This window comes from Thunnus maccoyii, chromosome 23 (assembly GCF_910596095.1).
Source record: "Thunnus maccoyii chromosome 23, fThuMac1.1, whole genome shotgun sequence".
Classification (NCBI taxonomy): domain Eukaryota; kingdom Metazoa; phylum Chordata; class Actinopteri; order Scombriformes; family Scombridae; genus Thunnus; species Thunnus maccoyii.
The window spans coordinates 7613466-7630250 of record NC_056555.1 but is presented as its reverse complement, the minus strand read 5'-3'; the positions used below and the strand labels follow the sequence as shown (position 1 = coordinate 7630250).

Genomic DNA, 16785 nt, shown 5'->3' with positions numbered 1-16785 from the left:
GTCAGTTGAAACACTAGACCTGCTTATAAGTGTGATTGATAACTATCAATTTGCAAGCTTGCTAATGGGACAATAAGTTCACACAGTGTATCCAAGAGACGTATTGTACCGTTGACTCATTGTCTCATAACCGTAATCATAATAATGTCTGCAAATCATGCCTTGTTTGCAGAACAGTTTGTACTCTGACAGAGGATGGATAAATAAAGGTCGGTGGTGCAACACAGCTAATAAGCTATGATAGCTTCTTCTTTTGTTGACTCTCCATATTTCCATTTCCTCAAAGGTCAGCATTGTCAAAACAATGGGTCTAAGTTAATAAAAATTGACCTTAATGTGAAAGATTTGCATGGATTTACTTCGCCCCAACTTGCAAATTCCCTGATCTTCTTGATTCCATTCAAATTAACTGATTTGCCACAAAATATTTTGTTTGCAGGTGTGACCAGGCTTTTACTTAAACTTAAGCCTCCCAAGCTAATAATTTATGACAAACACAACACTGTAAACCCCATTAAAAGCATATTTAGATATGTTTTCTGTAAAACATATCTCAGTTCTACTTGGAAATACTTTAACATTTTAACGTTTTGTACCTGCAAATTTATAAAATCTTTATGTGCTTTCTTGCAGGGAAACTGGTCGATGTCACGAAGAGCTACAAGAACATGTATTTTTGCTGTGGAGCTATAGTGATTGTGGCTAGTATTTGGCTCTTCATTGGAAACTTCATTAACTACAGACTCTTGGACCGTGAGCGCAAGCGTGCAGAGATGTACAAACGGACTGAGACGGAAGATCCAGACCAAGTCCAGGATAAGAAAGAGGCTGATGGGGAGGCCCAGGCCTCCGAGGAACTGGTTGACAAAAGTCAGAAAGAGGAGGAACCTATGCAGCGGGAAACCAACATCTAAATCCTGCCAACAGCTAACCGCCACCTCTAATGCAGCCTCCCTACGTCCTCAACTATGATCAAACTGAGCTCCAAGCCAAGAGTTGCCTCTCTGTGTTCCACCAGGCTCTATTCTGGGTCCTTTGCACTTCTCTAAAACTAACTGCCAAAGCAACAACTGCATTGTAGGAGGCTTTGAGGCATAATATCTGTTTGCCGAGGAGCATCAGCGGTGACTCAACAGATACATTAACCAGAGAGAAATGTGTAAGATACTGTATGCATGTGAAGAGGCTAAAAGTCAGAAAATGTTTGTGGAAAACAGTGTACTGCTAACTGTATTATTTCTTTCTTGCCACGTTCACCTCATATCGGATTTATTGTAAATACAGGACTTCAACTGGAGTACAAATACCTTCATGGCAGTTACAATTAGGATGTGGGATTAGTGTTTCTGTAGAAACTGCAGAATTGGAAAAGCAAACGTAGCAACAAATCCACCAATGCTGACACATTATTAGAGAATTAGTTGAATTCACAGTCAGACAATCAACTCTGCTCAAGAAAAGTATTATACGCTAAAGTCTGTTTATAGTTTGATTTTAGTAATTTTAGTAATCTGTTCCAACAAGTAAAATGCATGAATATTCCAAGTTGTATCAACAAGCGCTATTCTGTTGTTACTCCTGTGTCTTCCGATATGATGTGAATGCGGCATCAGTGTGTTGCCACTTTTCCTACAGCACCAGCAAACTGAACCCACATGTTCAAAATTAGATCTGTCTTCTTCACAACACACTGAAGTTTTGGTTGATGAGGAAAGGTTAATTTATTAACATGAAGCAATGACAGTATTTCTTGGTGGTTGGAAAGCCCTTTCTGTGACTGAAAGGTCACTGGTTTGATTCTAACGTCAGCCAGTGTCCAGTCCTGGTGGCACTGATCCCTAACTGTGCGTTCACACAACAAGTAACCAAGTAACCTGGTGTACATGTTGCATTTTTGGCAGATTGTGGGCAGGTAGAGGCTCTGATTGTATCTACTGAACAGTCAGATCAGACAATTGGAGGCACTCATTTTTTAGTATAGAAAATGAACTGATAAAATGATTTCAGAAATGATGATTGGCCTTAATGATTGATATACCTATTATCTAAGCATCAATGTTGACATGTCTGTTCCAGTAGTTTTTCAAATCAAAGTTGTGGAGATGTGGGAAGCTTTGAAAGGCTGGAATCAATTGCTCCCGTTGTAGGCTGATGTTCATGATATCAATCAGTAGTGAACAAAAGAGGAGCTGAAATCTGACTTAATGTTGGCAGCCGTTGAGCCTAAAAAGTTTGGCTGAGTTTCCCTAGTTGCTCAGCTCTGTAGGAAGCAAAAACTTCTGATGACTTGTTGATTGTGTTGCTCGCCGTGTGAATGCAGCGTTAGCAACCCAGTGCTCTGGAAATGGTTGATCCATCTGGTGATATGTGTCAAGCAAGAACGCAAAATCCTAATTGCGTTGTGTTTCATATAGCAATTGGGTGCCCAGAAATTCCCGCTTCCATCAATAAAGAACAGGTGTGTTCACAGCTGGTGATGCTGGCGCCTGAGTATTATGCTGCCCACCTGAGCACTGTAATATTGTGTAGTAAGACCTGCACAAATGTCCCACTTTAATACTTTCGATCAAGTCATAAAATGCTTCCTATAAGTCGTCTATTCTTCCATATTGCACTCATGTATGCTGCACTAAAACAAAAAATGGCCATACTTCACCCCAAACATCTTTATAAACCTGCTGCAATCAATGAATTTGATTATGGCTGAATGTAATTTCCTCTGTGGGCCTTAATAAGGTATTAATGACCAAAAACCATCTACATAATAGTGGTTTTTCTACACATAATGCCCATGAGCAATATACTCATATTTTAATGCAGATATACAGGGACATGTTTTTTTTGTGTTCAGTGTAGCAGTCTATTCTGTACATTGCCTTAAATGTAATGGATGAATGCGGGGTAGATGTACAACGAATACTTAATAGTATTACCGAAGCTGATAAACCTTTGTATAAAATGTGACCCACTTTTTTGCTGTGATTGACTTTAAAAAGTCTCTGTGTAATCTGCATTTTGGGCTCCGTTTGTGTCCTGTATTGAAATGTATGTTATTGCTATGAGTTTAAGTAATCATGTTCTGTGTAGTCCCTTCATTAACTAAATCACTAACAAACAACGTCCATGCCAGTATCTTAAAACAGCCGAAGGAATATTAATGATACTACTAAATAATGCTATTTTGAATTGTATTGTGTGCACTCAAATTTATTGGATGAACATATCATGTAACAATTTAACTGTTTGTTGCTATAAATGTCACTATTACTTGTTCAATATTCTATCCATTCCATGTGATAATTTGTTAAATTTTATCCTGTCGTGCTATTGATCAGTTTTCATCTCGAAACCTGCAGCTTTGGCCTAAAGCCCAAAAGCTGACCAAATGGTGTCCTGACTCAGATGTCCTAACAAAGCCAAACACATTTCAATACCAAATTTAATTTTTCAAAGCAATCCTGAACAAAAAAAAGCAATGTTATTATCCTTTTTTTTCCTGCTTTGAATAGTTGAATGTGTATTCGGAATCATGAAAATAGATGTCCAGCTGTGTGACAGTGGCTCTCAACCATGTCCCACTTTCACCCAAGGCTCATTACAACCACACAGCACGTTACTGTGAAATGTTCTCTGGTTTCTGGTGAAATCAGAGAAATAAACTGCTGTTTTATTTGGTTGGGAGAATCTGTGAGAACTTTGAGTATTGGTGGAACTTTGTTGAGAGCAGCTGCTATATAGTTGACTGTAAATAAGATTATTTTGAAAGATTTATGCACTATTCTGTTTGTAGTTTTACTAAGCTCTTAACTTCTTCTGATCTTGCTTTTGGTCTGCCCCAACAACATGAGGACAAACCCAGTTTGTCATTATTTTATTAGAAATCGTGTGTTGAAGCTTAGAGTTCATCTGTTAGCTCATATATTCAGACTTAGTTCACCAGCATTTCATGCCAATACTAGACAGTATTTTTATATTGCCATGTCCGCACCTTCCTTATAGCTTTAGTTGAATGACCTTAGATTCTTTTTGAATGTTATCCCGCTTGCACTTGATGAGTGGAAAGAGGGACTACTTTCGTTCACTGAAATCAGATGTCACTATGCTCACTGTGCATGATGATTCTCAATGAGGGAAACAGAGTGCTGCACAATCACTTTCTACCACATAACACTGCCCCCTGCTGGTTTCAAACCATTTAGACCAGAAGGTAAAGAAGCTTCCCCTTTCAACAGGAGAACAATAGTTTTCATTATTTATTATTTTTGTATATTCAAACAAGATTGCAATTTGGGTTTGTTTTTTTTCTTTTGTTTTTTGCCATTTCTAAATGACTGATGCAGTTTCAGGTGTTATCAATGCTGTTCTCTTTTTTCAGTGGGGGGTTTGTCTCAGGATAAATATACATTATCTATATTTATATATTATAGTATACAAATAGAAATATACAACTAAAGGAATACCCTTGAGACTTGTTGGATTTAGATGTCCCTAACATCAGCCTCCTATTAATCTGCTAATAGGGAAGCTCCCGCTCATGGTGGCTCTCTGCTTTCTATTAGTCAATTGTTCAGGTTCAAAGAATGTTGCATCTGTGTCCAAGTCAAGACATCAAAATTTCACACTGTTCTCTTATAAACTTTCACTATGCTGTACTGCAAAACAATGAAATATTTGTTCATAATGAAGCCAGACATTTCTGTGTATTTTGGTTCAAAATGTGTATTCTAAGAACAAAGCGAAATGAGTTATAACTAATCCAAATAGAGATAATTGAGAGTGGATTTGACTTGCACCAATAGCCTTATCAATGATATTGCTTAGCATCTGCTATATTTTGTGTTTCTTTTTTATGTGTGTAACTTTAGAAACAGAATGGGGGATTTATTTTTAAATTTGCTGAAGACCAAATTTAGCAGTGAAGTTTAATTTAAATGAATATTAAATACTCCCCCCCTCTTGTATTATTTCTGTAAGTGCACATATCTGTTATTTTAAAAAGGAAATGTTAAAATGTTCACTTTAGGATTAGGGCTGGCTGAAAATTGTTTTATTATCTACTTTGTAGCTTGATTTTTCTTTTTCCCCTGATGTGTGGGATCGATATGCAGAATGTAATGTAACTGGAAGAGATGCATGTCTGTTTTTAAGGTTTTCCTGAAAAGCACTTAGCAGCTGACATTCTGAGCTTCTGACTGTGTTTAAATGATAGAGATGACAGCTGATTGGAGATTTAATCATGAGGCAGAAATTATCTGACTGGTTGACTTAAACCTTAAAGGTCAGAGCCAAAATCACATTTTACTGGAGTGAAACTCAGTGGAAAAAATGTGGTGTGAGAATAATTTACTATTATTTATATAACTTCCCCCTCTTCATTTGAATTTTAGGTTTTTCACATACAGAACTCCATTTTGAAAAACATGATTTTTAAATAAGCAAATGCAAATCTCTGCCCACAGAGCCAGTGACATAATTTCTGCCTATAAAGTGTTCCAATCTTGCAACTTCTTGAACAAGCTTTCATTTTTTTCCTCACTGATGTGATGACACAATCAGCATGTGTTGGTGTTGAGAGTGGTTTGCTACTGGAAGGCTGCAGGACTGTCAATAACATCTCTAGCTGTTAAGCTAACTGTGCCTTATTGTGCTATGATGACCATTAGAAACAGCTTGTTGTGAACATGGTATTGTGTTGTTCAAATCATGATATTTAAGTTCCATTTCTGATTTTGCCCCTACTGTCTGTGTGCCTGCAAATCACTGCAGTGTTTCATTCATCAATAAAAAAGCTGTAAGAATGTGTAGCACCAAATCTAGTCTAAATATCTACAAATTGTTCAGTCTTTGACAATATTTACTGTATATTGTGTGTACAGGGCTTTGTACACATAGTCACGGATGCAAAATTTTCTGCATATGAACACACTTGAGGACAGTGGTGTTCACATGTTTGGATCTCAGTACTGCAGTGTGTTTCAGCAGTGAACTCAGTCCAGTATGTCCTTCCAGTAGCAGACGCTCTGTGTGCTTTCTCATCAGAGCAACTTTACATTAAACAGTTTTTCAGCGTCAGTCTTTCCACTACCTCTGCGGCCATCATGTCAGAGTGAGGAAAAATACCACACGGGTATAGAAAAAAATCTGATTTATGTTTTTGTAATTCTAATAGAATTATATAACCTATCACAGTAGCTCAATAAAGTATATATCCAAACAAGCCTTTGGAATGTGTCTCTGTTTGTAATTATAAAGTATGACTTGTACGTTTAAAGTTTTATCTTCTAACCAAGCAGATATTTTGTGCTGCTGGTCAGTAGATTATGATGTGACTTAATCATCAAATTTCATCAGAGCTGTACTGAAAGGCAGCCTAATATTAGTGTGATTATAAGAATAAGAAGAAAATTAAATGAGCAAACAATTAAAAAAAAAAACATGTAATGTGAGTTTTCTCTACTTTTTAGGAGAAACTGCCATCATATTGATTGCATGGATCAGCAATTCCTAATTAATTTACTTTTACCCAATTGCCTGTTAGCTGCTATAAATCCTGCTTACATATTAGCTTAGACACAATAAGAGGGTGGCAATGTCGTCTCACAGCCAGAGGGTTCTGGGTTTGAACCCACCAGCCGGCCGGGGACCTTCTACCCATGCCTGCGTGGGTTCTCTCCGGGTGCTCCGGCTTCCTCCCACAGACCGAAAACATGCAGGTTGGGTTAATTGGTGACTCTTAATTGCCTGTAGGTGTGAATGTGACTGGTCTCTATGCTATATATTAGCCCTGTGATTGACTGGCGACCTGTTCAGGGTGTATCCCACCTCAGCTGAGATTGGCTCCAGCTCCCCTGTGACCCTACAGAGGATAAGCAGCAAAGAAAATGGATGGATGGATGGACAATCTGAAGAATGTTTTGATACAACCACAGGGGGTTGCCAAACTTAGACATTTTCAAAGTCTACATGTTGTGGCTTTAATGTTAAAAATCCCAGAGAGGGTCTTTATTGCCACACAGAAAACAGGCCAGAGAGCTAGATCCAATATATACACAAGGAAATAATTAGTAGGTATTGCACTATATACAATAACACACTCTAGACTATTATGCACCAAATCAGTCACACACACAATATGTGGCAAGATAGTTTCAACACCACAAAATACTAATTGTAGTGGCTGATCGGCCCATCAAATGCAAAGTCTTGCAAGTCTCTCAGAAATCCTGCTGATAGGCAAAAAAAAAACCACCTGGTGGAGGTAATAATCCTTCAGTAAGCCTGCACAATGAATAATATCTGTGTGTGTTTCCAGTAACAGTCAGCAAACATGATCACCTGGATGCCACGAGAAGCTATCATTAGACTCAAAGTGCAACACCTCCTGCTCTCTTCCTGCACCAAACCCACTACTAATCAAGCCTGTCAGTAATTCTGCCTGGCGACCAATCCTAACCTCCATCACTGCATTTTAAAGATGCAAACCAGGCACCCACCATCACCCCTCCCTGTCTCATTAGTATGCAGTGCTTTGGCAAGCCTGCGCATGCTGATGATGGCTGGAGACCCTCAGGCAGAGTTTCAGGCTAGATTTTAATGGGGCGGTAAGGGTCAACAGGAGAGGAGAGAACAATAAGCCTCTCCAGTTTCCTGTGATAGGCGTTTCAGCAGGACCGGGCACCTCAGGGGGGGACCTGTTGGGGTTTGAATGCAGAAATTGACCTTCAAAACAGTGTCAAACTCTATTCCCTGCAAGGCTGCAGAGTTTCAGGTCGGCTGCCTTTGAGTCCTGGCGGTTGGCAATTAGCTGTCACACTGGCATACAGGTCAACCACACTAACTATGTTGTGATAATTGGTTAAATACTGAAGGGATGTAGGCGGCCCAGTAGAGATGTTGCCATTCTTTTGATGTTTTGTTGGGCTAATAATTGCCTTGTCTACCTGTTTCCGATAGCTTTTTGGTTTGCATACTTTGCTTTTTTTTCTTTTAAATGGTTACAGGGCAGCATAAATATGGCTCAGACCAGCTGTTTTAAACTGCAAATCACCAAATAAATCCTTACCTTTCCTTTAAGGTTAACTTGGCTTGTGTTGCAAAACTTGAACTAATTAAGATTTAAGAAATAAAGCTTTTCTGCAGCCTGTTTCTTTGCATCTGTATCTCACTGAGGGGCTTCCGTCATATCAAAGGTTGATGACTCTGACTAAGTGAACTCCTGCATATACAAAGCTTTATTATATGCTAGTATCTCAAACTATAACAGAGGGAAACCTGGCAGAAAACTGCTCTCCAAGCATCAGTTTAAAACCCTGTTATCGTGCTGCACACAGTAACTGTGCGAACGAAACCGATAAATGGTGGCCCTGAGGCGTTCTGACCCAAACTGGACCTCAAACCGACATGCCCAAAAGCTACAAGCTGCTCTGGTGTCTCAACAAGACACACATTAACCTTTCCTCCGTTATTTTTCTGTAGAGATCTCCCACTTTGAAGTGCTTCCATTTAACCTTCATTTAACTTTTGTGTCATGCACTCCCCGGCGCCCCATTTTGACAGCGGAAGCCTTTAGAAGTCAGAAAAGGCCTACGGCTATAGATGGCATATCAGCACATCTGTCTGCTCCATCGCCAGGTTATAGAGGGAAGAACTGGCTGTTCGTTCTTCTGCGAGTGTTCTGCCACTGACTGACTGGATCTCGCTGCAGATCAGTGTCAGGAAGACGCTTTCAAAAGGCATAATCCTGATCTTAAAGGGACAAAGAGTCTGATTTTTACTGGTAATAACACCAGTACTTATAAAGCAACCAACCCAGCAAAATGTCATTGAAAAATCTGAGCTATTCAGTACGTGTCTATTTTGGCATGATGATTAAAGTTGATTAAAGCTGAAGTTGTGTTTTTGTTCAACTAATGATTGTGAGATCAATATCCACTTTCCTATTGTAGCAGGGGACACAGGTCCCTGAGAAGGGGTGGGCCTAGCAGAGGGAGCAGGTGATAAATGAGCACAGGTGTGAGAGTTCTGCCATTTGATTGCCTGCACTCGGTGTGATTGTCCCTGTTCCTGCTGCTGCCCAGGTAACAGCTTTCATTATATGTTTGTTTTTCATTATTTTATGACTTTGTACACTTCTGTAATGTTAGGTAATGTATGTTTAATGTTTTAATGGGTCTTGCCATAATTTTAGGTGTGCTCAAGAAAGGGGGGGGGGGGGGGGGGGGGGGGGGGGGGGGGGGCAGTTTTAACAGTGCTGTTTTTAATCATTGTTCTTAGCATTTTTTTAAATAGTTTTTAGAGTAGGTTCTTACCTAACCCTGGGAGTACACTCACCATAGATAGTTTGGGGTATGTGGTGGCACATCATTTAGTTGGTGTTTCTTTTGTTTGTCTTGGTTTCGTCATTGAAGCCTCCGCATCTTGAATTGTTACACTTTTAGCTCTGTTTTGGTCTCCACCAAGTCTTGAGGAAAATATCTTGCTGCTAAATGCTCCTCTGTGTCCACCAACTTGTCACTCGCTTTGTCAGTATGTTGTTTGATGCTGGGCAGGTAATGTAAAGTGGGTCTGTCAGAGATTTTTCTCCAAAAACAGCTGCCTGCTGAACTCGAAATGAGATTGATGAGAGCAATGAGAGTGAATCAAAACAGTAAAATTGTGGGCTGTAAAACCAAAAAAATGAGCTGAAAGATGCTAAAACATTCCAACTGAGCAGAGTCTGGTGATAATTCTCTGCAGTGTGAACAAAAACTGGTAAATTGAACTGTCAAATGTCACACTTTTGAGACAGAGACATATAGATGTTGGTTGCTTGGTGGAACATACTGGCCAGGGAAGACGCAACAATTATAATGGTCAGCAGCAAAACTCATAACTGCCACATGCATTGGTTTTTGAAGATGTACACAAACGCATTCAAACATTTAGCAGCTCAGTGAAGGGTTGAAAATTCTCAATCTCAAGCCAAAAATGCCAACAACAAAGCACTGCTGTTATTCTGGTATTTACTACTAACTATATTTTTCTGCTGTCAGTGTTGTGTGTCAGGTTGAGAAAAGTCAATGATGCCTTTTTATTGACATTTTTTAAAAAGCCTTACAATTTCTCTTCACACTGGCTCTTCAAACATCTTAACAAGATAATTCCTGTTTGATGGCTTTAAAAACGTTTGGCCTTGCTTCTTGTCACTGTTATTAATCCTTTCTGTTGGTGTGCTGTTTTTTCATTCTTGCTGCACTTCTCATATGTCTTTTTTGTGTAAAACACCAATGTTTTATTTCATCTAATTTTCAGGAGACAGCATTATCAACCTTTTTTCCATGTTGCAATGTAGATCGACATTAATGTCTTTGTTTTCAGTTTTTCCTAAACAATTTAAAAATTGATAATTAAAACTGCATCCATCTGGCTGTACAGATTTAGCTCTATCCCATTTACTGTATTCACATGTACTTGTGTGTACAGTGTGTATGCATATTCATGATATTTATAATTTTATTTGTATTGGCTGTTAATTCCCTCATTGTATCAGTATGAGTCACTGCTGGTGACAAACCCTCTCTTTGCATAATCTAACGGGAGAATATAAATTGGGATTTTGACACTGACTCCAGATTTTCCATCTAATTGCAGTTTTTATAGCTCCGTAATAGACTTATTAACCAAACAAGTCTTCAAACGGAGCGCTTTGATTTGAGTTACACAACCGTGACTAGTGTGTGTACCATCATCCAGCACTGGAGGGAATAATGAGTCCAGAAGGAAAATCTTTTTTTTTTTTTTTTTTTGTTTTTTGAGCATCTGAGGTTGTGACAGGGTTTCTCAGGCTTTTGCAGAGATAAACTGAGACAGTGAAGATCTGTTTTACTGCTTTGATCTGGCCTGCCTTCCCACTTAACTTCTGATGACACTGCACTTAGAGAGGGCACCGGGAACGTTAAGCTTTATTCCCTGACTTTTACCTTAGTTGCTCTTAATATTGGAAAAATGCAGAGGTAGGTAGAAGAGAAAGTGTTTTACTGATCACATAAGAGGACATGGGTTTTAAGAAAAAAAAAAAAAAAAAAAGAAGATTTTGAGCCAATTCACCCTGCTCAAAAGCAAAAGCAGCTCAGTATGTGTAAGACATGCCTGATTCTGTACATTCAGTGTATATCTGAGCCTTTTTTGCATGACTTTATGCCACATTTGCAGGCACAAAGCTTAAGCCTGCACATAGAGGGCACTCTTAGCTCGGTTTTCTCTGCAGTAATACCACTGGGAAGTTATTTATAGAGAGGCTGAGACTGCCTTCAAAGGAGGAGAGAGCAAGTTTTATTGAGGTGATTTTGCTTTGTGTGAGATAGAAAGGACGGCTTAGTTTCTTTTGTCTTCAACTTTACAGACTATTGTCACATTTTGTAATCTCTATTATTTAGGACAAGAAAATTATAAAATGTTAAATTCTAAATTTGATGATGTTCAGTTTGTTCTGAAGCCCTACAAGGTTTGAAATGTCTCTGTTGTACAGCAACAGCAGTGATTTTTCAAAGTGCAAGTCCACCCTGAAGGAGGATTCACCTTTTGATTTTGGACAGTTGAGTTTAGATGAAGAGACTCCAAAATGTGCTGTCATCACACACAGACTTTCTCTGGCTTTATTGACAGTGAGTGGGAGACCAAATTTGTGGACTCTGTCAGTGCTGAGGGTGAATTTTTCTGTGAATTTATTTAGGACTGTCAATCTATGAAATAAGCCTTGAGCGTAAAAACTCAAAAACAAGCAAATAAACTCTTTTGAATCAGTCATCATCAGGCTGTGTAGAGCTGTCTGGAGCAGCTCTTACAATCATTGATTATAATCTTTATCAAGCTGATCTGATATCATTTTTTAAGAGTCAGCTGTCCAAAGTTCCTGATGAAATTCTGCGTCAATAAATCTTTTCCACATTCAATTTAGACACCGTCACAAAACAACAAACAAACAAGGCCATCAGCAAGCAGCTTCTACCGGTTTAACACCATTATTATATCTCTGAGAATGTCTTTCCCTGGCAGCGTGTCCTTGTGTTGTCCTCAGTGTGTTGTTTTTCTACTTCACAAGGAAATGATGGCGTTTGTTTAATAGCTAACAAGCTGACTGTACATCAGAGTCTTGTACTTTTTTTTTTTTTCTTTTTTTTTTTGGAAATCATTGGCTGCTTGTGTTGTTGAGAAATTAAGATTACAAATGAGTTTGATCTCTAGTAATTATGCAGAAACAAGCAAAGTTCCTTTCATTTTTTTTTCTGCCAGATGAAAGGTTTCTCATGTTTCATGTTTTCAGCACATAATAAAAGATGTTTTGCACGCAACTTTATTATGTACCACAGCTGTTTTACTTTCACTTTAGTTAATAACATTTTAGCATCCTACTACCACTGGAAATTAATACATGAATGAATGAGCTTATTTTATCAACATAATCTTCAAAGATCCCCTCTAGACATGTTTTAAGACATATATTATCTTCTTATATACTAAAAATGTATACTGGACCATGAGTGGCTTCCAAATAAGTTGTGATGTCACAAAATCATGCTTGTAAGTACACGTCTTAACCTCAGATTTTTTTAAGGTGAGCACAGAGAAATTTCCCCCTTCAGCAGATCAATGTGAAAGCAGGCTTCTAGTTTCAAACTCTTGCATAGTTAAAGGTGCAGTATGTAAGAATCAGAAATTCCTTCTCATTAGTGACACCAGTGGCCATTAAGTGACCTGCAGTCAGCATCCTGTTGCTCGCACTCACATTCCATCAGTGTGAGTGAGCAGAGCACTAACATTAGCCAGCTAAAACCATAATATCAAAATATATTTCACATGCTTTGCAGTAATTTTAGCTTACCTGTCCAGTGGGAAGAGAGCAAGCTCAGGCTTGGCTTTGATCCCCCAAACCAAATGAGGATCCCTCAATGAATCGAACGCCCTGCCCTTGTTGACCCTAGTTTTCCCTCAACAACGGTCACATTGCCGTTTGGCCAGATGGGCTTCACTAGATAAAACATTTGTGTTTTTTGGGCTTAGGTGGACTTTGTGTTGGACTCTGTGTTGTGGTGGGTGCCTGTTGTTTATTGACGTTAGCAGACTCCATTTCTAAGCTAATGGTAGCTAGTGTTGCACCCGAGTCCTTTACATAGAAATCAGTCCACAAGCTGTTATGGGCAAAAGTTGGGGAAGATCTGATTTTATTTGTTCACATTCTGTTGATAATTTTAGTTAATTTTTGAATATTTTAAACTGAAATTCTTACATAATTCTTACATATTGCACTTTTTAAGGTCAAACATAGAAATGATGTTACAAAAAGCAAAACAAACTTTTGACTGGAGGGGGACTTTAAAGTTTTCTTTTTGTTACCTTGTATCTCAATAAAAGAGGAAGAAAGTGGCAGCAGCCTCCTCACAATTAAAAGCAATTAAATTACCATAACTTGTTGGAAATGTCCTGAAAAACACTATTTTGTAAACTTAATCTTAAAATATTATTTGCAATAATGACATGGCGTCATGCGAAATGCCTCAAAAATGAAAAAAAAATCTGAGAGACAAGAAAAGATGAGTCGCTGACAATATAATAACACAACCATAATATTGAAGTAGACAGTAAAGTAGGACAGGCAGAAGCTGGCGGGACACATACCAGGAACTGAAGAGAGCAAACAGCATAGCAAATAAGACCAGAAACAACAAGGACAGCATGAACACACCGTTAAGCATAAAGCTACAGTATCTGCTGACATCAAAACATTGAAAAAATGGAACACTTTTCACTACCAGATTTGGTGGTGAAAATTCAATTGCAAACATACTGACACTGCATCACAGTGGATTTTTTTTAAATTTTATTCAACCTTTATTTAGCCTGGTAAGTAGATTAAGTGCAAATTGTCAATAATATTAATGTAATTAATATAATAATGGCTGGGGAGAAGGGAAGGGTAAATATGTCAAAAAGCAAATGGGGGGAAAAAAAGAACCAGATAAAGTAATAATAAATATCCATGCAATGTCTATTTTTCAACACCAGTATTTCACTATCAGACCACAGAGGTTGACTGGCTGCTGCGTCATTGCTCTGCCTTTTCTAAAATCCCATCCCTGAAATAAATTTTAGTGCATCCTCCGAAAGACACTCACAACTGGGAAATAAATCACAGTGGAGAGGGAGGATGTTAGAAAAAAAACCAAAAAAACCCCGCCCAACACACAGAAGAGGGGACAGAAAAAAAAATCAACAAACCAAACAATAGATGACACAGACTTTTGTCTCTGTTTCACACGGCAATGTCATTAATCATGTCCTTCAACACAGCGGTACTGAGATTATTTGCTCGTCTGCCAAAGTTGGGCAAAAGTAGGGCACCAGTTTTAGTGTTTAATTACAATCAAAACTGCTGACATCCAAACTAATATGCTGCAAGTCACAGCAGTTTCTCTGACGCCTCACATACTTGTCTCTATCTCATCAGCAGCCCCACAAAAGCACCTTGCAATGTCTGTTTCTGCTATAATTTATTACTCAACTGTTTTATGTAACCATAAAAAGACAATACTCTCAACATCCACCAGAAACTTGTCTCAGAATGCTTGTGAATTACCTTTTAAATATTCAAGATATTAATCGGGAATAGATATACAAACACTAAAGACTGAAGCATGTACAGGTCTGAGCTGAATTCCAAGCTGCAGGAGTGTCACTACGGGCCCTGATGAAGACCTACAGTGGTTGAAACATGTTGGTTATTTAATGATTTAGCCACTACAATAAAGGCTTTTTAATATTTCCTTCCTCACTGTTCCATTTTCTTATATTTGGAGTGCCTGGATTACCTTCTTGTTTGAAGCACTTTGTGTCACTACGGGAAGTTTGAATCCACAGGAAGAGTTCACTTCAGGCTCAAGTGCCAGCACGTCTCCGTCCCTCTCCATATTGCTTCTTTCCACCTCTCAGCTTGCTAAAACCCATCCAGCTTCACTTAACGTCAGTTCACATCATCATATAGTGATTCCTGACCGTACACTCTTTGCATGAATTCGGGATGATTTTTCCGACTGTTCCCACGCGTCTTGAAACACAGTTAAAGCTGCTCGCAGATTTAAACAGGACAGAAGAAGCTTTAATCACAGTCGGTTTTCTGACGAGCAGGCTGCCTCCTGACCTATCACACTGCAGGCAGCTATGTCCTGCCTACGGGGCAAGGTTACCCAGAATTCATACAGCAGCAGGTTGCATCTTTCATGCCGTGACGTGAGGTAAAAAGGTCACCTGTCTGGGCACCCACTCAGACTGTGGATGAACAAGCACAACACTTTTTTTTTCTCCCTCTAGGAAGTGAAACTGCACCAGATACTAATAGACCTCTGAGGTTGTAATTCATCACACGCCTTTTTTGTTAGTTGTGGAGGGCAGTTGTATACTTGTAGTTCTTCTTATTTAACAATCCTTTAGGCTTCAGTCAATTGCAGGGAGTTCTGCAGGTCTGAATGTACGCAGTAATATCAAAGGTTCTGTATGCTTGAAACAAACTAGGTTGTACGACTTGTCATCCGAGCATGTTTAAAGGCATAAGTTATACCTGTTTTGAACAGCCACATCCCATTGCTCTCTCCAAGAGCTCTGTGTCTTTTTGTGTCTTTGTAGTCTTGATACAATGATTTGTACAAATGGGGATAAATGGCGCACACTTTCGAAAATTCTCCTCTCAGAGGCATTTATGGTGTTGAACTCAGTTGTACATGGGTAATGACAGAAGTGGTTGTGTAAGGAATGAAAAAAGAGAGTTTGAGAGAAAAGTTCAAATCTTGCTGCTTTTTTTTCACCTCTGCATGCCTCACCAGTTGCTGCGTTGTCAGATTGTCAGTATTTGAAAGCCACAAAAATTGTTGGATGCAGCACTGGAAAGAGGTGAGGGGAAGGGGTTTCAGGTGCTGCTACGTGATCTGAAAAGCACTTTGTTTGAAGCATATTGAAGCTATTACACCAAACTGGAAATTTCACACTGAACTTCTCGCTGCATGTAATGATTTCAAGCTTCAATGAAGGTTCAATGAATAGGTTATATTACACACACACACACACACAGTCTGCATCCAAAATTATCCCATTTGCCATAATTAGGCTTTTCTATCATTATGCTACTTTTTCAGATTTTTACTATTTCCTGTGGGCACGACCAGTAGACATGGCCGTTATCAGCATAGCCCAATCCCATCCCTAGCAAACTATGTTAATATTGGAGGAGTCTGCAAACCCTGGATTATGTTCAATGGCAACATTTTCTAGCATTCAGTGCCAACGTTTTAAATATTCTTTCTTTGTGAGTGATATCGCAGTGCTACATAAAGGGGACACTACTTTCTTCATTGGTACTGAATGTTGACATCGGATATTAACCGTGAGGTGTGGAATTGTCCAATATGAATGGACTCACCGCAATAAGTAGGGCAGTACTATCAATCCACTTCCCGTCTCAAAGAGAATTGGATTTGCAATTTCAGCATATCTCTTTGCAAATCATCAACCCCTAATTGGCAGGAGTAGAAGCCATTTCACTGTAATGAGCACCTCTCTGCTCATTATATAAAGAACAATAGAACATAGAAATTAATCACTTTCAGTGTGTTCCCCAAATTACCTCACAGACAGAGCGCTCTCTCTGGTGCTGCACTGAATCTTCCAGCTCCTGTAGCGACAGGGCTCCTAATACCAGAGTGGGCGAGCACAGTGCTGCTTCTCGAGGTCAGGTAGCATCAGTGACTTTCCCTCCTCAAG

At 39.0% G+C, this 16785-nt stretch overlaps 1 protein-coding gene and 1 long non-coding RNA gene across 2 annotated transcripts in view; both read left to right on the top strand.

Annotated features, from left to right (window-relative positions):
- Window positions 1-6217, top strand: part of LOC121891115 (monocarboxylate transporter 2-like) — a 29691-nt gene extending 23474 nt beyond the window's left edge. Inside the window, exon 5 of the mRNA XM_042403870.1 lies at window positions 634-6217. Within this exon, the coding sequence (XP_042259804.1) occupies window positions 634-914 (281 nt within the window). The 3' untranslated portion in view covers window positions 915-6217. The remainder of the gene's footprint in view (window positions 1-633) is intronic.
- A 2819-nt stretch (window positions 6218-9036) lies between these two features.
- Window positions 9037-16785, top strand: part of LOC121890698 — a 36319-nt gene continuing 28570 nt past the window's right edge. Inside the window, exon 1 of the long non-coding RNA XR_006093883.1 lies at window positions 9037-9077. This is a non-coding gene — a long non-coding RNA (uncharacterized LOC121890698). The remainder of the gene's footprint in view (window positions 9078-16785) is intronic.